The sequence below is a fragment of the Engystomops pustulosus genome, chromosome 8, assembly GCF_040894005.1.
Source record: "Engystomops pustulosus chromosome 8, aEngPut4.maternal, whole genome shotgun sequence".
Taxonomy (NCBI): domain Eukaryota; kingdom Metazoa; phylum Chordata; class Amphibia; order Anura; family Leptodactylidae; genus Engystomops; species Engystomops pustulosus.
In genome coordinates this window covers 6707349-6730059 of record NC_092418.1, presented here as the reverse complement: position 1 = coordinate 6730059, position 22711 = coordinate 6707349, and the positions used below count along the sequence as shown (strand labels likewise).

General features: G+C 45.3%; 1 protein-coding gene across 1 annotated transcript; it reads right to left on the bottom strand.

Moving 5' to 3' along the window:
* Positions 1-13656: 13656 nt before the first annotated feature.
* Positions 13657-22695, bottom strand: LOC140076297 (nuclear factor 7, brain-like). The gene is made up of 9 exons (XM_072122866.1): positions 22270-22695; positions 21318-21392; positions 20026-20186; positions 15718-16161; positions 15545-15640; positions 15227-15460; positions 15116-15138; positions 14900-15030; positions 13657-14390 (listed from the first exon to the last, which is right to left on the bottom strand). The coding sequence occupies exons 1-9, from the start codon at positions 22472-22474 to the stop codon at positions 13852-13854; spliced, it is 1908 nt and encodes a 635-aa protein (XP_071978967.1). The 5' UTR covers positions 22475-22695; the 3' UTR covers positions 13657-13851.
* Between the last annotated feature and the right edge of the window lie 16 nt (positions 22696-22711).

The following is a 22711-nucleotide window of genomic DNA, read 5'->3' as shown; positions in this document are numbered from 1 at the left end:
ACAATCTCCTCATGTCCTGTGATTATATAACATGAGGAATACATCAGGATTTTAGGCTTCATTAATAAATTAATAAAAATTTTATAAAGCCCAGAATAAAAATGTAAATGACTGATCACAATTAGGGCTCTTTCACATAGGGCTCAGCTTCAGTTGCGTTGTGTTTGAGTTTTTCTTCCGTTTCTTCTCCTGGACGCATCCGTTTTGTTTCGGCGTCGGCAAAAAGAAAAACAAACAAAAAAACAATGTGGAAAACCTCACGCATGGTTTTTCAGCCATGTCAGTGATGATAAAACAATGTTTCTAAGGTTTTTTTTTGCAGACCCATAGCCTTCTATTGCCTTCCGTGATTCGGATCAGAAAAAAATAGGACGTTTCATAGTTTTTTTCCACAGACAACAGATCAGTAAAAGATTACAAGGCAGTGTGAAAACACTCATTGAAAACGATGGCTTTGTGAGGCATCCGTGGAAATCACTGAACCACAGACGTGAAAACTCGCGTCAGTGTGAAGGAGCCGCTTTGTCTGTGTTTGAAAACGCAGACAAAGCCGCACCCACCGGGACGGGCCGCGGTCCGATCTCATCGGCGTCTCTATGGAAACGTTTGCGATCGGGAACGAGCGACCGGTGCTTTGTATTAAATTAACGCAAAACACCGGCGGTCCGCCCCGGTGGGTGCGGCTTTGCCTGCGTTTTCAAACGCAGACGAAGCGGTGCGTGTGGCGACGGCCTTAGGGTGATGCCACACATGGCGTTTTGAAACAGTTTTTGGTCTGTTTTTAAGCACTCCGTTAAAAAATGCATGCATTTTTTGAAAACGCATCTGTTTTTGACAGGTTTTCCGAATTTGCGCAATAAAAAATGGACAAAAACGGATGCGTTTTCAAAAAACGCATGTGTTTTTTAACGGAGTGCTTAAAAACGGACCAAAAACGGTTTCAAAAGGGTGTGCTTTCAGATTCCTGCAAGTTATTGGGGATAATCGGCACCTGGTGCTAATTTCCTTCATTATCTATAAACCCGGCAGAGCCTGCAGTAACCTTCCAGTTGTCACTTACTTTGTATAAATGTTCTGCTGATCCAAAGCGGCTGAATCCCTCCGGCAGCAGGTTGTCCAGATGAAGACCAAATGGGTGACCCTATCAGGCATAGCAAGAGAAATGGTTTCAATGCATCCTTACAACAAACTCGGTACCCCAAGAAAGCTGGTCAATCCCTAAAGACAAATACAAAGGAGGATGGGATAATGCAGAGAATCTCCATGGGAATTGTTTTATCATTGCAGCTGGAAATGCCACAAACAGGGTAAGGATCTGTCTCGTCACAACATTTAAGAGCATTTGGATGGAAAGCCGACTACAGAGACCAAACTTCTCATTAGCTGAAAGAATCAGAAGACCTAGACTTTACTGAGGAGCATGTTGTGTGGATAGAGGAGAAGTGTCTACACTTCGTTTTAACGATGAAAGAAAGTTTAATTTAGTTGGGTCTGATGAGAAACATTGGGCCACATTTACTTACCTGTCCAGATGCAATCCCCGAAAGTGCATTGTGCAATGCACTCTGCCACGATTCACTAAGACCGTGCGCCCGATATCCTGCATGTGTCGCTTCCCCACTCAGGTCCTCTGAGGTCACCTTCTTCTTCCTGGTGCATGTAAGTGCATTGTCCGTGTATAATGCACTGTGCAGGGAGTCACTAAGATCGTGCGCCCAATATCCTGCATGTGTCACTTCCCCGCTCAGGTCCCTGGAGTTCACCTCCTCCTTCCTGGTGTATGTAAGTGCATTGACTTGCAACACAATTTGAATCTTAAAAAGTCCAGCGCTCAGTCTGGATCGTCCAATGGCCTGCCGCCCCCCCCCCCCATTTCTGTCGCATTAAAGCAGCAAAACTGCGATAAAATCCGATCACGTGCGACAGAATGCCCAATTAACTACCTGTCCCAGCGACGCAAATCCCGAAAACGTAAAAAAAAAACCAGCTAAAGTGCAGCGACGGACTCTTGGTAAATAAGCCCCATTATGTTTTGTTGACAACCTGTGGAAAGACTGCCTCCAAAGTGTGTAAAGAAGACAGTGAAAGGTGGTGGAGGAAGTGTCAGGGTTTGGGGAATGTTTTCTGCACATGAATTAGACCTCTCACACAGCTACATGGCAGAGTGAATGCAAGTGTGTACCAGAACCTTCTACAACAGTACCAGAACACTTGGTTCTTTCCTTGCGTTCATCTCTCAATCAGCAGCAATTTTCATGCAGGACAATGCCCAGAAAAATGGATAATTCTGGTTCTTGAAACAGAAAACATTGAAACAATGAAATGGCTACAGCCCAAAATCCTAACCCCAATAGACAACCTCTGGAAAATCCTGAAAACCTCTGGAACATATAATCTTTCTCTGTGCTCCACTCATTGCCGGTATCTAATTATTATTATCCTCATGTTAATTGCAAAATAAAGTTTTTATGTTGATACTTTGGTAATTGTGTAAAACCCTGTTCTAGTTATATAAATCCATCATATGTTCATCAATGCAGATTACATTTTTTCTTAGAAAATCAAGTGATCAGACCGACCCTTCGCCACTCCTCAGACGGCATGAACATTCTGCCCCATTAATCTCTGTGGAGCTGACGGAAATTGCCTAGCGCCGCGCTCACAATCTCCAACAGCTCCCTAGAGATTAATGGAGCAGAACGGTTATCCGGGGCCGTCTGCTCCATTAGTCTGAGGAGCGGTGAGGGTGCAGTCGGACCCCTTGTTCTCGCAATCTCGGGGGTCTCAGCAAGTTAGTCCCTATCCTGTGGATAGGGACGAACTTGCCTTCATGGGAAAACCCCTTTAATCTTCATCTCCAGTGTAGATTGTGAGCATGTTATGCTCGCTAATGTTTTATTTACTCTGTATATGTATCCTATAATCAGTACAGCGCTGCAGAATATGATGCGGCTACGGCCAATGATTGAAAACCATGAAACCTGCTCCTCATCAGCCTATCCAGGCTCCCCGTTAAACAGGTCTGGAAATAGGTAGCCTCATCAGTCTGTCCAGTCGCCCCGGTAGATACATCCAGAAGCAGGTGGCACATATGGTGAAACAAAGTCCAGAAGCAGGTGGCCTCATCAGCCTTTCCAGGCGCCCCGTTAGGTCCGGAAGCAGGTGGCCTCATCAGCCTATCCAGGCGCCCCATTAGATAGGTCCGGAAGCAGGTGGCACATATGGTGAAACAAAGTCTCCAGCTTCTCTGGGTTGACGTTAGACCAGTGAATACATGGTATAGAAGATGACTTTTTGACTTTTTTTTTTCTTTTATTCGGATATTTTTACTGAAAGTTTTCTGATTTTAGAACCCAGTAAAGTTAACAAGACAAAAACCGGTATAGTACATTACAGAACAAAACACTTACTCCAACCCAGTCAGATCTTCCTGATGCATTTTGACTTTTTAGAGCTACCGACTCTGATACAGAGATGATCTGAAAGGTAACTAATAAGACCGCAACCACAACAGAGAGAATTCTGACTGTGGATGTTAAACCCCTTAGATGCTTGGTTGGCAACACTTAAGGGATCCTTTATACATTAAAAGCCCCAGCCGTATGGAGACCCCAGGGGGTGCGGATGTCTTACTGTAAAAACTAGCTCCTATTAAGGAATCGCTGGTCTGCCATCGGGTCTTGTGGATTGCTTTCAAGTATTATTAAAATAATTTTTTTAGCCAACAAAGTTTACACCATAAATAAAAACAGGAGTATATAAATAACACTACCACCCAGGTATGGTGTGCATGATGAGCCGTGCTGCAGATTCACAGGCTGTAACACTGCAGGAGCTTTTCCCTCTGCCATTATGTGTTGAAACTTTCAGTGCTGCAGTGAGGTTACATCAGGCAGATGGAGGCAGAAGTGCTGAGGGGGGAAGGGAGACAGTGTAACAGCTTGTGAAGCTGCAGCTCGGACGGCCTTTCTCAGTAGCCTTTTCGGCCCATTATCATCATTTTAAAAGTCTATTTCAGATGGGAGACGGCCATGGATAACAAATATTAGATGACCGATCCCTGTACCTATTAGTAAGTGTCCCTGGTTAATCAGGATGGATTTTTATGGTTGATTTCCATTAATGGTGACGTTTTTAAAGCAAACTCTTTCAAGGAACCTGCTAAAATATTTGGTTACATCAAGAAACTTCTTCTATAGAAGTTTTATTCTTGAAGTAGAAATTCTCTAACCATTCTTTGTGTCGGATGATTCAAAATCTCTTCCAGAAAACCAGCTGCTGATACATCCTCCAATCTTCCTCTTCACAGTGCGTTCTCCACACCTCGAGGTCTCGGGAACAGTCATGTCCTGGGTCAGCAGGACATCTAAGGGACATCGACTTCCTTATCCCCCACCCATCAGAATACACTGCTTCAAAAATTCCATTTGCTTTTTTGTGCTGCTGGAGGAAACCTTACTATATGGGTTTTTTCACAGCCAACTGCATCAGATAAATGACCACGGTGATGGTGGATAAGCTGCAGTGGCTTGTGAAGGTACTCTGTGCCTTATCGTTACCGCACAACCTGTGATTAAACTTGATTTACTGAGGTTTTGCACAAATTATATAATTTTTTTTTATATATATATTATATAAAATATACCTCAAAATTTGAACAATTGATTTTTTTATTACTGCTTTGGAAGAGCCTCTGTGAGCTTATCTGATCTTGCTACTTGGACGTATGCCCATTTCTCAAAACAATACTGCTCCAACTTCTTCAAGTTAAATGGATTGAGGTCTGGGCTTATGAGATGTGTTGGTTTTGTGCTGCATCTTGTTTTCGAAAAGTTACATTTTGGTGTCATTTGACCCCTATATATTTAGCCAAGTTTTCCAGGGAACTTTGCAGCTCCATGATGGTTACCTTTGGTCTGAATAATACCCTCCTTGACTGGTTTGAGATCTGTGGTTCCATGTCTTTTTCCATTTTATGATCATGGAATTGCTGGTGCCCCTGGGTTCAGAAGTTAGTGTTTCTTCTTGGACTGTGCAGTGGCCCGATTTCATGGATCAATGAAATCCATAGCTGTGTGCATGAGCGCATGGAAGCAAATAAGGACGTGTGCCAGCTGTAGAAAACAGGGTTAGCACGCATCTGTCATTTCCTTGTGTGTAGGTTGCCCAATAATAAAAAAAAAAAAATACACTGCTCAAAAAAATAAAGGGAACACTTACACAACACAATAAAACTCCAAGTAAATCAAACTTCTGTGTCAAACTTCACAGGCAATTAGCAATACACACTAAGAGGTATATTTCTGTAGGTGGCGACCACAGACCACTTCTCAGTACCAATGAGTTCTGGCTGATTTTTTGGTCAGTGTTGAATGTTGGTGGTGCTTTCACACTCGTGGTAGCATGAGACGGACTTTACAACCCACACAAGTGGCCTAAGTAGTGACGCTCATCCAGGAAGGCACATCACTGCAAGCTGTGGCAAGACGGTTTACTGTGTCTCTCTGGTAGTGTCCAGAGGCGCTACCAGGAGACGTGGAGGGGGCCCTAGCAGGGCAACGGTACTTCTGCCTTTGTGTAAGGAGGAACAAAAGGATTGTATGAGGGCCCATCAACAGATTGGGGTTGTGCTCACAGCCCAACACCATGCAGGACCCTTGGCATTTGCCAGAGAACACCAGTATTGGCTAAATCGCCACTAGCACCCTGTGCTCTGCAGGGATAAGCGTAGGTTTCCACTAAGAACGTGACACGCGTCTGGAGACACCATGGAGAGCGATCTGCTGCCTCCAACATCCTTCATCATGAACTGTTTGGTAATAGTCAGTAATGGTATGGGGTCGCACAGACCTACATGTGCTTGCCACAGGTACAGCAGCACTTAGAATTCCTCCACACAGATACTTCCATTAAAAAACCTTCTTTATTGAATTACGGAAAAAACATGGATGGATACACAAAGGACCTAAGCGTTTCAACGCTATCGCGTCTTAGTCATGATCCTAGTTCTCATAAATATCTATTGTTTTCTGGCCTACAAAAGACAAAAAAGCCTTTCACCTCCTTAAGTAAATCCTGTATGTCCCTAAGCTGGAAAACCAGGCACAACGAAAAAGGGGCGATGAGAATGACTCTTTCCCTGTCCCGCTTAATCTACCGCAATGTTCTCGGAATCAGCACCATGGGGGGAGGGGGCATGGGTAGGCATATAGCAGATGATGATGACCCCCAATTTTGGGGAAGGCATCTATCGCGAAGTGTCGGTCCCTGCGGTTGATAGAGAAGGACCTTTCCTTTCTTAAGTGAACTGCATTTATGGACCCCAGATGTGTTTCTGCCAACTGAAATAAATGGGAAGTAATCTCCTCCATAAGGGAATCTAGTACTACCCTCAGAAACACATTTTGAAGGGAAGGGGCTGTGCAAGATTTTCTAAGTTTATAAGCCACCCTAGGTAATCTAGAATTTGTCAGACTCTGACTACCTGGTTCATTACCGCTTGCTTTGAGAGACCCACTAGAAGGAAGTCGTCCAAGTAAGATAGAATTAGTCCATGATCTTTTCTTATAAAGGCTCCCATGTATGAGATAATCTTGGTAAACACTCTTCGCGCTATAGCTACACCAAATGGAAGCGCTCTGTTTCGAAAATGAAAGATTTCCTGTTCTATCTAAACAACAAACCTTAGGTATTTCTGGTATTCTGGATGAATAACTACATGATAATATGTGTCTGTTAAATCTATAGACACCATATGACACCCTGGGAATAACAGATTTATTGTGGATTTTAATGTTTACATTTTTAAACTTGGAACCCACCATTGTTTGTTTAAGGCTTTTAGATTTATTATTGTCCTTAGAGACTCATTGGGTTTCTTTATCCAAAAGAGCATTGAGTAAAACCCCCCGGCCTTCCTTCCCTGAGGGAACTTGACAGAATAACCTTTTTGCTGAGTAGCGTAATGATTTCTGACAGCATGGCTACTCCATTGTTTCTCCATTGTTGGGGGAACTATAAAGTCCAGAGTTTGATATTTGTCTCCAGGCATGGAAGAAGCGGGAAAAACTTCCTCCTGCTTGGGGCCTTGCGTCATTGTGGTCGGGTTTGCCTCTGTTTCTCTGCGGTGGTCTAGAACAGTGATTTTCAACCTGTGTGCCGCGGCACACTAGTGTGCCGCGACACAAGGTTGAGTGTGCCGCGGGGGAAAGTTGCCCGAACTAGGCTGCCCTGGTGTCGAGCTGCCGCCGCGCCCCCGTATTTCTGCCCCATACTTACCTCCAAGTCCCGCGTCGGCGATCCGCCCGTCTTCTGTAGCTCCTGTACCGCGCGGCCCATGTCACGTGACTGACGCGACCTGACGTCAGGTCGCGTAAGTCACGTGACCAGAGGCGCGCGGTGCAGGAGCTACAGAAGGTGAGCGGATCGCCATTAGGAGTGACGGTACGCGGAAGAAGACATCAAGGGTAAGTATATAAGGTTATTATTTGTATAAGGAAGGTAGCAAGGGTTTTTTTTTTTTATTAGTAAAGGTAGGCTGGGGCTTTTTATTTGTTAAGGGGGGCCTCTAGGGCCTTTTAATTAGTAAAGGGGGGCCTCTAGGGCCTTTTAATTAGTAAAGGGGGGCCTCTAGGGCCTTTTAATTAGTAAAGGGGGGCCTCTAGGGCCTTTTAATTAGTAAAGGGGGGGCTCTAGGGCCTTTTAATTAGTAAAGGGGGGGCTCTAGGGCCTTTTAATTAGTAAAGGGGGGCCTCTAGGGCCTTTTAATTAGTAAAGGGGGGCCTCTAGGGCCTTTTAATTAGTAAAGGGGGGCCTCTAGGGCCTTTTAATTAGTAAAGGGGGGCCTCTAGGGCCTTTTAATTAGTAAAGGGGGGGCTCTAGGGCCTTTTAATTAGTAAAGGGGGGGCTCTAGGGCCTTTTAATTAGTAAAGGGGGGCCTCTAGGGCCTATTAATTAGTAAAGAGAGGCCGCTACGGGCTCTTAATTTGTAATGGGAGACCGCTAGGGCCTTTTTATTAGTAAAGGGAGGCTGCTAGGGGCTCTTGATTAGTAAAGGGAGGCCGCCAGGGGCTTTTTATTAGTAAAGGGAGGCAGCTAGGGGCTTTTTATTTGTAAAGGGAGGCCGACAGGGGCTTTTTATTAGTAAAGGGAGGCCGCCAGGGGCTTTTTATTAGTAAAGGGAGGCAGCTAGGGCCTTTTCATTAGTAAAGGGAGGCATCTAGGGGCTTTTTATTAGTAAAGGGGGGCCGCTAGGGCCTTTTTATTACTAAAGGGAGGCCGCTAGGGCCTTTTTATTAGTAAAGGGAGGCAGCTAGGGGCTTTTTATTAGTAAAGGGAGGCAGCTAGGGGCTTTTTATTAGTAAAGGGAGGCCGCCAGGGGCTTTTTATTAGTAAAGGGAGGCCGCCAGGGGCTTTTTATTAGTAAAGGGAGGCCGCCAGGGGCTTTTTATTAGTAAAGGGAGGCCGCCAGGGGCTTTTTATTAGTAAAGGGAGGCCGCCAGGGCCTTTTTATTAGTAAAGGGAGGCAGCTAGGGCCTTTTTATTAGTAAAGGGAGGCAGCTAGGGCCTTTTTATTAGTAAAGGGAGGCAGCTAGGGGCTTTTTATTAGTAAAGGGAGGCAGCTAGGGCCTTTTTATTAGTAAAGGGAGGCAGCTAGGGCCTTTTTATTAGTAAAGGGAGGCCGCTAGGGGCTTTTTATTAGTAAAGGGAGGCCGCTAGGGGCTTTTTATTAGTAAAGGGAGGCAGTCAGGGGCTTTTTATTAGTAAAGGGAGGCAGCTAGGGCCTTTTTATTAGTAAAGGGAGGCATCTAGGGGCTTTTTATTAGTAAAGGGAGGCAGCTAGGGGCTTTTTATTAGTAAAGGGAGGCAGTCAGGGGCTTTTTATTAGTAAAGGGAGGCAGCCAGGGGCTTTTTATTAGTAAAGGGAGGCAGCCAGGGGCTTTTTATTAGTAAAGGGAGGCAGCCAGGGGCTTTTTATTAGTAAAGGGAGGCAGCCAGGGGCTTTTTATTAGTAAAGGGAGGCAGCCAGGGGCTTTTTATTAGTAAAGGGAGGCAGCCAGGGCCTTTTTATTAGTAAAGGGAGGCAGCTAGGGCCTTTTTATTAGTAAAGGGAGGCCTTTTAGTGTCATTTTGTGCTATTTTGGTTGTTGATGTGCCCCAGGATTTTCTAAGTATAAAAAGTGTGCCGCGGCTCAAAAAAGGTTGAAAATCACTGGTCTAGAAGATCCAGGTTTTGAATCTCTCTCTCTCTCTCCCCTCTGGAACCTTGTTCTATGAAAGGCCCAAAAGTATCTGGATCTGCAGGTCATCTAGGATGGGACCAAAGACAAAGTTACCGTCACAAGGAATGCCACAAAGTCTATTGCTGGAAGTTATGTCTTTTGACCAGTACTTTACCCACAGGGCTCTTCTTGTAGAAATTGACAATGCCGCAGATCTAGCCAAAAGTTTTAATGCATCAATTGAAGCTTCCCCCAGGAATGCTGCACCCTTATGAATATTTGCCACGGAAGAGTTGAGAATTTCCCTCGGCACCTTACGCTGTATGGTTCTCAATAGGGTTGAGGTCAGGGAAGCATGGGGGCCACAGCATAAGTTTGTCCCCTTTTATGTCCATAACAGCCAGAGATGTAGTTGTGTTATTTGCTGCATGAGACATTATCATTATGGAAATGATCTTGCTGCGGAATGCACGGTTCTTCTTCTTGAACCATGGTAAGAAGTGCTGTTTGAGAAACTCCACATACATTATGGAATTAGTCTTTACCCCTTCATGGATGCCAAAGGGGCCGACAATCTCACTCCCCACGATGCTAGTCCAAAACATTACTCCACCTCCTCGCCGTAGCTGTGTTTTCATGGGGTGTCCATCAACCAGCCATCCTCCACTCCATCCATCTGGACCACTCATCGGTGAACAAAACATTTTTGAAGTCACTCTACATGTATTGTTTGGCCCTCTGGAGCAGTTTCTGCTCGTGTGCACTGGTTAGAGGAGGTCGACAGGATGGCTTACACACAGCTGCAAACCTCTGAAGGGCCTTGCGTCTTGTTGTTGGAGGCACCAGCAGCTTCAAAAACTTGTCTGCGCTTTTAAGCTGACGTAATTGCCTGTTGGAAAGAGTCCTCTCTTTTCCCTTATCAGCGCTCACACGTGTGTGCTGTGAATTAGCTACATACTTCTTGATCGTGCGATGATCACAATGAAGTGTCTTGGCAATGTTGATTGTAGTCATGCCTTGACCTTCACACTCCACAATTTGTTGCTTCTCAGCAGCCGACACATCCTTTTCTTACCATTTTGGCTGAAAATGTCGGCTGCTTAATAACGTGGGACAGCCTTAAGTAGTCTTGCCTTTAATTGGACACCTGTCAAGCTAATTAGCACAGGTGTCTGCAATGGCTTTCAGTGATATAAAGAGCCCTGACACACATCACCATCAATGAGTCTAACTGACAAAAAAATTCTTACCGTATCACTCCTAAATACTTTTTGCATAATAATTTGGAGCAGTGTAGAGTGGCGCGCCGACCCTGCATTCCGTCCAGGAGAGGGTTTCCCCTGGCGTGAACAGGTACGCTGCCGGGTCCATGAGCCAGAAAGAGCCTACCAGCAGTATAAAATATAACTTAATGAGCTACACTGAGGCACGATGGGAGGAGCATGCTTTTTATGCTCAGGTTTCCTGTCTCTGTGGGTAGATCCCTCTCTGGTTGGTGCCATTGTGGTGCTGGGGAAATGGTTTATCCATTTTGACACATCAAGGCTCATGAGCAAAATATTCCCTGTAGAAGGCTTTTTTTTTTCTTTTTATAAAAAACATTATCATTGTAGTAATTACCAGCATTTCAAGGCTCCCCGAGGACCGTACAAAAAGCCTTCCTGCAAAAGACATTTGCAGAAAACTGCCATGTGTGGGTTGCTTACGCACCAATGACTAAAGATAAGACTAAATGGGTACGAGTGTTACACATTGGGGCATATTTACTTCCCTGGTCCAGTCGCTATCCAGCGGCGCGTTCTCCAACGCTGATTCGGATTCTCCCGGGATTCACTAAGGTCGTGCTCCCGATGTCCACCAGATGTCGCTGCTGCGCTGAAATACCGCCGGAATTCACCTTCTCTGTCTCTGTGAGTGCTATTTTTGCAACTTTTTTTTTTAATTCCGCGGTTTTTCCGACAGCCACACCCCCCGATTTTTGTCGCGTGAAAGCAGGCGCTGATGTGCCACAATCCGATCACGTGCGCCAAAATACCAGGGCAATTGGCCGCAAATCGGAAGAATTCGGGAAACCCGGAGGAAAAACGTGATTCGGACCCTTAGTAAAAGAGCCCTACTATGTCAAACATTGTACGGAATCCCGTGGAATAGGCAATTGGTGGACCGGCGCCTGGTGGGTGAAGAATTCTGGAGTACCTTGTCTCAAATAAGGAGCTTTATTGTTGCGACGCATTTCAGCCCCATACCGGAGCTTTCATCAGGCATGGCAATTAGAACAAACATTCAATATATATATATAGAGCGTTAAACCGGATATATAGAGGTGACCGGGGGGGTCAAAGTTCCGGACAGCGAGGAGGGACAGAATTGAGAGAAACTCTTTTCTACCATTCCGCTGCTACTCACCTTTTCTTAACATCCTCCGTAGCAGCTCTTTGAGTTTCTCTCAATTCTGTCCCTCCTCGCTGTCCGTAGCTCCCACAATCAGCTGAGACTTGCGTCACAGCAATCGTTCTGTCCACCCAATGGAGCATCTCCACATCGGAGTTTATCTTCTTCCTATCAGGTATCTACTTTCACCAAGTGAGTTTATTAAAGTAAATATTTTAATTCCATCCTTTACATCATGTCCTCATTGTGACATTTTTACAATTTTAAACTCCCAAGTTTTATCACATTTTATCTAGCACACGGGGAGTGCGGGAAATACTGTCCCCCGCATCTTTCATATAATAGGCCATTCACCCTCATTATTCTATTATCTTTTTACTATATACACGTTAGTGTATTGCATTATATGTTGTCCTTTTTGATTTTTCTGGCTTATTATTGTTTAACCGGGAAATTGAACTTTGACCCCCTGGTCACCTGAACGTGATGTCATCCAGGCATCCGGTTTAACGCTCTATATATATATTGAATGTTTGGTTCTAATTGCCATGCCTGATGAAAGCTCCGGTATGGGGCTGAAACGCGTCGCAACAAAGCTCCTTATTTGAGACGAGGTCCGCCAGAATTCTTCACCCACCGGGCTCCGGTCCACCAATTGCCTATTCCACGGGATTCCGTACATTGTTCCTACTCGACGAAGTGGTTCCCTGGGCTGGACGGGCTGCCATCACCAGTACTATTCAAGGTCAATATCTCATCTGTGACCAGGTGAGAATCATCATTGTGTTCTTGTATATACATCAGGTTACCGTGAGATATCACACTAGGGTTGCGCCCTTTTTCTTGTGCTTGTTCCCCCGGTGATTTAAAACGCAAAGTTTTGCGTTTAACACCACATCCCAGGTTTACAACCCCCGTTATGTCAAACATGGCTTCACAGGGTTGGAGCAATCCAAGAAATCTGGCACATCAGGAACAGTTTGGGGCCTGCCCTGAAATGCCTGGACATGAGGATGCTCAATCAGGACTGAGGTAGTCTCATTTGTCAGCAAATTTGAGGTGCTCAGAGCATGAACTTACCTCGGGGTTAAGCATCAATACATGTGACCATTGAATATTTAGGACTATCAATGGGGTCACATTTTAAGCCAGATGACTGGGTCTTCTCAGCAAATTATGTATTTTTCCACGATGGGTTAAGGCAAATAGATTGATGGGAGCAGAGCAGCCATGACTTTCATTTTCTACTGAGGGCTGGTATAGCCCCCAATTACTTGTAAACTTTTTTTAACCCTGTAACTCAGGTGACAACTTTAGAGGTAAAGTTGTATTACTTGTAGATTCAAATTAGGGTCCATAAACTGCTCTCCTCCATGAAGCATTTTCCCCTTTTAGGGTGAACCTACAAGCTTATACAGATGCCACACAGAGCATCCTCAACAGCCGACTCCTCTGGTCTCCGTTAACTGAAGACATTAATCATGTCTGTTATGTTCCTTAAATATTCCAACATATACTTGGCCTGCCATGGTAATGGAGCTGTAAAGAGGTGCTCTGAGATTATGCCAACATGATAGAAACAGTTTCTGGATGCTCCTTGCAGTTCATTTACTCCTTGTACACGTGAAGTAACAGAAACCAAACCTCAAATAGTTGCATGTGCATTGCGCGGCTTCATTGGACAGCTTCTGGAGCCCTTTGTAGCTGCAACGAATCTGGGATTTCACTATGACACGTTTTATAGTGATAATTCACAGAGTTAAACAGGTGTAAGGCCTTAGGGTGCGGTCACATGTCGCGTTTAACGCATGTGTTAACGGTTTCGTTTCGTAAACGCAAGTGTTAACAGCTGTTTAATTAGGCAAATCTGTTCAGCTTTTGCAATGCGTTTTTAAACGCACACGTTAAACGTGACATTGACCGCACCTTTAAACAGTACCCAGATAATTGGCATCACCACTGGCCGGGTGCAGCACCATCTTCCTGGAGGTTCATACCAGGTTGTCAAATGAATTTAAAATCTGCCATCTCACAAGTCTCAGGATTGTTGGATCAAGCATTTTATTTGTTCAACTAAGACATATACAACATACTCGTCATTAATCGTTTTATTTCCATAAAAAAAAGAAATGGTAAAAATCAATATTGTGAACTAAACAAGAATTCTTAACAGCAACTTTTCCATTGTATTTCCTGGCATAACAAGCAAAACAAAAACATAACTAAAAGGCTAGTGGTATTAATCATGCACAAAGCGCAGGGGCTGAGCATTGAGGCCCGAGTCGTGCAGGAATGGAGACAGGTACGGGTACAGCTTCTCTGTGAACGTGGCGCGGAATGTGTAGATGGCGGACATGTCATCCGCGTTGTAGAAGGAGATCTGACCTCCCTCGTAATCCACGTACACGCCGATTCTCTTGGGCTTGGAGTTGAGGACCAGGGTCTTGGAGGGGGACTCCAGAGCTTTGTAGGCGTTGCCATTCCTTAGCCAGATGGCCCAGTAGCCGTTCTTTGGGTTGAGCTTGATCTTCCCCTTGCGGTTGCTGGATTCGCTGGCCATCCCCACATCCCAGGCCGTCTTGTCTCCCACTTCTACCTCCCAGTAATGGCGACCAGAATCGAAGCCCTGAGAGCCCAGGACCAGGATGCACTGACTGAACCGTTTGGGATTGTCAGGGAGCGGGAGCTTAGTGTCTCCATATTTAACACTGGTCATATTATCGGACAGAACCAGGTTAGGGTGCGCAGTGACCGGATCTAGGAGCATTGGTGTCAGACCTGAGCAAAAGGACAAAACAAAAATAGGCAGTTTAGAGGGACTGATCTTTTCAATTCTACAGATGCACTTTTCTCCAAGGCAAGCCTTCATTAATAAATACATGGCAAGAATTCACATGCCGATTCCTGTCTCATAGCAGATTGGTTACTTTGTTTGTGAAGCAGTAAACTTCTGAGCCAATCTCAGATAGAATCACCATTCAACACTCCCGATACGCCAGGAAAACTGCTATGTGATAGCCCAACAGTCTGTCGTAACACAAACCGCAATGTATCCATCAACCAGGAGGAAGCTGGAGTATTCTTTATGAGCACCATGAGGTGGACCCTTAATCGCTTCATAGAGGCAGCCATAAATATATTAGTGTCAGCTAAGGCCATCTGGTACCAGCCATATACCTCGTATCTCCAATAAAAATCAATTTAGTGCTGTATCCAGCTTAAACGTGTTGAGTAGCAGGAGACACTACCGTACCGACGAGCACATATTGTAGAGTGTTGCCACTTACTTGGAACAATGAAAGATTTCATCTGCTTCCACACAGAGTACTGGATGGGCCCTCTAAACGTTCCTTGGCAGAGATCCTTGGAGAGCAGGCTGTTACCTGAACACATCACCTCTTTCTGCTGCATCTGGCACCTAGAGAGAATGAGTGAAATATACTGACTACAGCACAAAAGTCTAGATTATTTAGACAAGTACTACAACTATAACAGAAACTTACGTCTCTATGAAAGACTTGATGTCCTGTAAACAGAAAATGCAAAGGAATAAGTTAGCATTAAAGGCAAGGATATATGAAGCACAAACCCTACAGGCTGCATACAGCACTTACAGTGAGGAAAGAGATGGAGTCGGAATCGTTCACCCTCTCGTCGGCCATAGTGATGGTCTCTTTGATACTATCGTTATTCTCCTGCAGCTTCACCATGTTACTCTCCATCTCCTTCAGCAGGTTTTCTCCCTGCTCCTGAAGCTGCTCCAGAAGATTCTCCTTTCGCTCCTTCAAAAAGGTGTGCAGCTTCTCAAACTCAGACTCAATGTGCTGCTTGAAGTCAGCTATGTTAGACTGCAGAGAAGATATGCAGAGATTAACGGGGCATCCGTCTATTCTTCCTGGAGAAGGCTACATCTATGGATTATGGAGACTCACCTTGTGCTGCTCAACCTTCTCGGCCTGCTGGGTGGTCAGCTGTTCAGTCACTTTCAGGGCTTCTTCTAATGGGGATACAATGGCCGACAGCTCTGCCTAGAGGGGAGAATCTTTTGTTCAGAAACCCTTCAGATTTTCCATCATCTGAATCAGAGTCAAAGAATACAACTTACCCTGTACACTCCCACTGCATCCAGGATTGGCAGGAAGTTGTGACTGGCGTGCTTGAGAGAGTCCCGGCAGATGACGCAGCTCAGGGTCCCATCATCTTTGCAGTACAGTTTCAGCCTCTCATCGTGCGCCGGACAGTTCTCCGATGGTTTAGGCTTCTCGGCAGGTTTAGCAGCCGGTGCCAGGGAAGTATTCACACCAACCGTCTTCTTCACCAGGTTAGCCAGGGCGCGGTTGGTGGTACACCTCTTCTCAGTGATGACTTCTTTGCAGTCGGGGCAGGTGAAGGATTCCTGACCATTCCAGGCCTTGTCGATGCAGTCACGACAGAAGTTATGGCCACATTCCACCATGACAGGATCCTGGAAGAGCTCGCTGCACAGGAGGCAAGTCAACTCCTCGGCAAAGTCCCCGGACGCCATCACCGAATTTTCAACTTTAACTTTCTAAAAAGGATAGGAAACACTTATGGGTCTATTGTGGATAAAATTGATGTATAAATGTATCACACCCACACGGCAAGATGGGATTATTTGCTTCCAACGTCATTCAGAAGAGCTTAGAAAGAACAGGTCTTCAAGCTCACTCTTACTGTAATATGGCACCGCCCTTAACCGGCGTCAGTTGGCGCATCCCTGCCGGACTGACCATACGCGATTATTGCTAAAAATATAAAAGGTTAAAAAGGAATTCAACAGGATTAACAAGGCGTTTGCTGCACGGATCCTAGATGGAAAACCTTACAGTCCTACATGCAATAATTAGTCAGAAAGGCCACAAAACATAACTGGCATCCGAGTGACCATATATCATCCACAATGTGTCTGAACACTATTCCTCCCAGCTGCCTCGTACACTGGCATGCTCAGCTCATGTGAGCCTGCACCCATTTACAATGGTAAGAGCAGGATAAAGTGCAACAATCAAACTAATTGTAAAAGCCAAGGCAGCTGTGGAGGATCGCAGGCCAGGCCTGAAAACAACTTGGTCCTTAGGCTATGTTCACATGACAATTACAACTTCACGTTCCAAAATACACCTTCAAGAACGTGTTGATTTAGAGACTTCACCATTGTTCACACACTCTTAAGGGATACCTGGATTCTCAATGATTGTAAATTGAACAAATAAAATCCAGCCCTCCCCAATTGCTGCTGACAATTCTGCAAAATGTTCCAGTTAATAAGATCTGCCATGTGAACATAACCCTAGGTGTACATAGCAGCTTGTAACAATTTACAATTTGCCTGTGTACAAAAACACAGACCCCGAATCTCCGCTCTCCTTTAAAGGGGTTTCTTCGATCGAGAGCCCCTTCTAATAGCTTTATAGAGTAACAAGGCACAAAACGGCAGGATTCGCCCACATTTTGTAACAGCTAAGGTTAACAGAGGACGTACGGAGGGGGCTCCAGAACATCAATGGCATTGCCACCAATTTGCTGAACAGGTTCAGACCTCACCCAGGCGGCCATTGTGGGGGACGTATACCCGTCCCCATAGATCAGTGGTGGCGAACCTATGGCACGGGTGCCAGAGGTGGCACTCAGAGCCCTTTCTGTGGGCACCCGGGCCATCGCCCCAGCACACCAGACAGGACTCAAAGAATCTTCCTGCAGTTCCAAGCAACTTAAAAGATGCTGCTATCAGTCATATTTTCATACTGACTTCGCTACTTGGGACTGTAGGAAGAGGGGGAATTAGACAGGGTCAAATTATTTTTGGAGGACCTCTTGCTGGCCTCACAATTCTCTGTGTACAGAGGAAAACTGGAAAGAAACTAAAGTGATGAAAATTTTCTTTCTACTGTGTTGCTGTCCTCAGGAGGCCAATATGATTGAAAGTTGTTGAACAGGGAGCAATAAGTTACTGCTTGAATTTTTGGTTGGCACTTTGCGATAAATAAGCAGGGTTTTGGGTTGCAGTTTGGGCACTCCGCCTCTAAAAGGTTCGCCATCACTGCCATAGATGCTTACGGTGCAGTACAAGAGCTTGTTTTATCTTTGGCAATGCAGCCTTATCCTATGGAGAGGGGCGAGCAGCGCTACGTGTACCCTTACATGAAGAGCTCCATGTAAGAGGATACTTCACATGAGCCACTATGTACAAAATCCTCACAAGCAACCAAGCCCTTCAATTGCCTGGTAAGATCATCACTTCTCAGCATAGCAACAATTTATATAGTTGGAAGGGGGGGGGGGGTTGGGAGAATCACATATACATCAAGTTCAACCATGGAAGGGATTGGATGAGGAAGGGATCTTGGGGAGGCCAAGTTGTAAGAACGTAGACCAGATGCATTAGGATCAGAGTATTTAACACTTGTGGTATTCAGAACAGAGTCCAGCTGGTCCCAAAGGTGATTTAGATCGTAAAGAAGAAGGAGAAAAAAAACAAACAGAGGACCATCCCTGGAAAGGCATCGTAGGTAACCACAGAGCTATGAAGACCCCATTAGTGGTGGTGTACTCCACTACTGGAGACCAGCTGCCATTGACCTGACGGGGGAAATTTATCAGGGCTTGTGCATCAGTTTCTGGCATACAAAGCCCTGAAACTATCGATACCTTGTGAACGGCCACGAACTGTGACCATTTCACCTTTAGCGCCACCTCATACACCAAGAGGTGTGAAGAGGGCTGTAGCTGACATTCAGGTCTGAATAGACACAGATATTAGCACAATTCCTATCCGATATAAGCTCTGCATACAGCAGAAGACTCCGGCACCCGACGTACAATTCTACACCAGGCCATGGCTGCCATAGAACTGCATGTCAGCACAGCCAGATACATCTCAGGCTCCGGCTTCCTGCTGTATCCGGTGTGCATTATTATACACAGTCACGGCAGTATATGATAAGAGTCCCTCAATACCTGAATGAATGTTGCAGATCCAACAACTTTGTAAATTCTGCTTTTCCAAATGATTTTTTATACACGCGGTGTCCCATTTATGCCCCATGTACACAACCACATGGGGGGCTCATGATCTGGCCGCATAATTTGCGGACGTATCACTGCTCCCACAGAGGTCTACAGCACCCGGTCTCCCCACACAGCTTTCTCCTCCCCACCATGTGCATGAAGTCTAAGGCCATCTGCACACATTGCAGATCATGCCGAAAATCAGCTTATCTGCATTTAACCATTGTGTTTCATTCTTTATTCAAACCTACTGAATAGGTTTTGTCCCATTTGTACCCATTTTGTTTCCACTGTTCTCACGTTATTTCAAGCACCAAGGTTCAGAATTTAAGGCAATTTTCATTCTCCCATTAGACTTCAATGTGTATTAAAAAAAAGTGTGCAAAAATCCACATGAAAAGTAACATGATCCTGCACCGAGCAATTTCGGTGTGGAAAAAAAAAAAAAAAAAGGTGCTGTCTACATTACTTTTTCCAAATCATTCACTTCAAAGCTACTGTAGTACAGGCAGTCCCCGGGTTACGTACACAATAGGTTCCATAGGTTTGTTCTCGAGTTGAATTTGTATGCAAGTCGAAACTATATTTTAGAATTGTAGATTCGGACAATTTTTCTGCCCCAGTGACGATTGTAATTACATTTTTTGCTGTAATTGGACCAAGGATTATCAATAAAGCTTCATTACAGACACCGCACAGCTGATCATTACAGCCTGGTACTATAGTAAAGCATTCAGAGCTGCACCAGGTCAGTGGGCAGAGGGATCTGTCTAACTAAGGGTTGTCTGTAAGTCATGTGTTCTCAAGTAGGGGACCGCCTGTACTCTGGATATGCAATGCAAGTTAAAAAGGCTGAAAAATCCCCATAAACCTGCAACTGAATTACATTCAGACAGGAGTCCGAACATGAAATCACAACAATTAAAATAACTTTCACCTCGGCAGCGGTCGTGCTATAATCTGCAGATTATTAGTCCCCACAAAAAAAAAAAAATAATTATTTATACAAAGCAGATATGCTGTCACTGCACATTTTACCAGGGGATACAAATCCAACCTGGATTTGGCCCTTTGCAGCTCTCCAAACACTAGGAAGAACTGGGATGTTAAAAAATTTTTGAACTTGCCACACTGCTCCTTAATTCTAGCGATTTCACAGATCAGCTGCTACAACATATTTGGTTGTGCAATTAAAAATCTATAATGCTGCATCTGCCAAATTTATAAATGGGGAGCAAAATATATAAAAAAATAAATTCACAAAAAGTGACTTATTATCAGATTGTTACAGGTGTGATGTACAAGTGTTACGACAACATGTAGACGCGGCGCTATAGACCGTCCTAGGGCAGTGGCGAGATCTGCTGGAGAAGACTCGAGTTACCTTCACTTCTGGTTCCTCTTCCTCATTTTTGCGTTTCTGTGAAGTCTTCCCGTTCTCTGCCACGTCTGAGCCCGTTCCATTTGTCACCTCTGCCTCTTCCTTTACGGGTTTAGGGATCACCAATCGTGTCTTGTCCACCCACTCGTTTTGTCGTCGATTCACTGTGGAGGGAAAACTGAACTTACAACATAATTTCATAATACAAGGAGTGAGTTTTGAGCTCCTGACCAAAAACGGACTTACCGAGGACGACAGCGTTGAGCTTTTATCTGCCAACATAATGAGCTTCTTTTTATTAACCCTATAAGCTGCAAATATAGGGCAATTGTGCATAAACCAGCACATATATAAAAATGTAGAACCGACACATCAAGTGGCCACTATTCATAAAGAATAGGAACCGAAAAGGATGCGCAAAATGCCAGAACCAAAGTCTTTCGGGCTGGACACATACTATAAAAAATGTTTAAAAAAAAAAAAAGTATCCGAGGTGGATGTAGTTATACAAATCAAGATGCGAAGAGAACGCCACCTCAGACTGCGATGATTGTAGTAAGGGAGGGGTTCAATGGCACTGAACAGAATAAAGTAGATCATTTCCACTGATAATCTTTGGAAAAAAAAAAAAAAAGAATACAAACATTTTGAAAAAGTCTTCTAATTAAAGAATTTCCACATGGGTCAGGTGCCACAAGATGGACAGAACATCCCAGTACTGGGAGCAGAGGCAGTAGGTGCTGCTATGGAGGACAAGCGAGAAGGAAGGGGAAAGGAGGCCTCTGCTTTCTAAGCTGCTAGGTTTCACTTGGAGAGACGCCTTATGTGACTATAATCCTGAATGTACATCAGTAAGCGATTTGGTTTACCAAGAGGGGCGAACATTCATTTGTGAAGTCACGATTCCATGAAAGTGGCTATCGGCGACAAGACCGGAGCAGCGAGAGCAATAAACATGGCAAGCACCATGTAAGAAGCGCAATCGAGCAGCCGAGTATACGGCGTATTTACGTTGGCTGCACTGGATCTAGAGGAGACGGCACACAAACGTGTAGAAAGCTTCTCAGATCGGCTATTTTTAATCGCGACTGAGAACTGATGCGCAAGGCGTGGCAAACAGCTCTAAGAACATATGGACGGGTGGAATTTCCGAACGAATGCCCGGATGCTCCAGAGCGCGGATTAGGCATTACCATGAATATGGCGACTTTATAAATTGGACTCTCCCCTTTCAGACTGGAAGAGACCGTGTTAACAAATCTGGCACTGCATCGTTCCGTCCTCCGATTACTTACAACCAGCGTAGTGCACGTAGAACTCCTCGCGGCCCGCCTGCTTGTTCATCCGGGTTTTCACAATCTCAGCGTCATCTGTTAGAGAAGGAAAGTATAAGAGTTACCAAGGGCTGGAGCGACATAACAGCTCAGACTGATGAGGGTGCAGGAGGCCGGGGTCAGGAAAATATATGGGTGTCTATAAATAATCTTCTGCTCATACAACGCAATGGACTTGCATATGTGTTCACTAGTATCGGTTTTTACATTTGCCAGTATAAAAAAAGAAAATAAAACTCCTTTCCATCCAAGCTTTTACACCGTTTTCCACCCAAAAACTTTAATTAGAATTCATTGAGGGCACGTTCACACGTTCCGCATTCATAACACGACACTAGCGCACAGAGGGTGGGGCTTGAGGCGATTGCATATGCGGTTAACGGGAAACATATGCGATTGCCCCGAGCCCCTGCGACGCTAGCAGAACGTGTGAACCTGCCCTAAGGGGAAAAAAATATAAAAAAATTAAAACTGGGAACTGGCCCCAAGCTGGAGGGCCCCTTTAACCTCCTAAGTAAAAAGAAATATCCAATCAGGATTCAAGCATGACAAACTAAGGACCACAAATATAATCTTATTTGTTATCCATTGTCTCCCTCCTAAAGCTCAACATTATACACCAGAGGGGCCAGAGTGTAACCGACTAATCCGAGATCAAGCCCTTACGCTCATTAGCATAATTATAAAAGGTGATATTTGAAGAGCAACCACAAGATACCGCAGGATACTACAGTAATGTCCCAGGTTATGGGGATTAGATTGTGGATTATTCCGATTACAGGCCCCTGGGTAACATATGGGAGACACAGGCCGCACATGGCTGCACATGGCTGCGTGCACGACGCCCGGACCAAAAGCCCCCCCCCTCCCCCCCCCGACTACAGACAATGGACTCAGGTAGGTGGCCACTCACGGTAAGTTCCGTCCTGCCTCTTGCACGAGTAGGTGGCCCCGATCTGGACGATGACATCTTCCTCCACGTCTCCATCGTCCGCATCCGCCTCGTCATCGTTGTCGTCGTCGTCCATGGGCTCGTCGGGGTTGTTGTCGGCCTCCTCCCCGGCCGCCTCCTTCTTCTCCAGCTCTGAGGAGATTTCGGGCTGCGCTGCGGAGGCCATAGCGACAGAGCACGTGACAAGGAGAGAGAGAGCGCGGGAGAGGGGCCTGGAAGCAGCTATCACCTCACACACAGCGGGGGAGCCTGGAAACCGCGAGGTGGGAGAGCGGCGGACAGCGGTGTGAAGCGGAGCAGAGAGAAGAGATAATGGCGGCGGAGCGCAGGCGGCTGCTTTGTCAGACCTCGAGACGAGAGAGACTGCGCATGCGCCCTCTCCACACAAAAAAGCCCGGGAGGA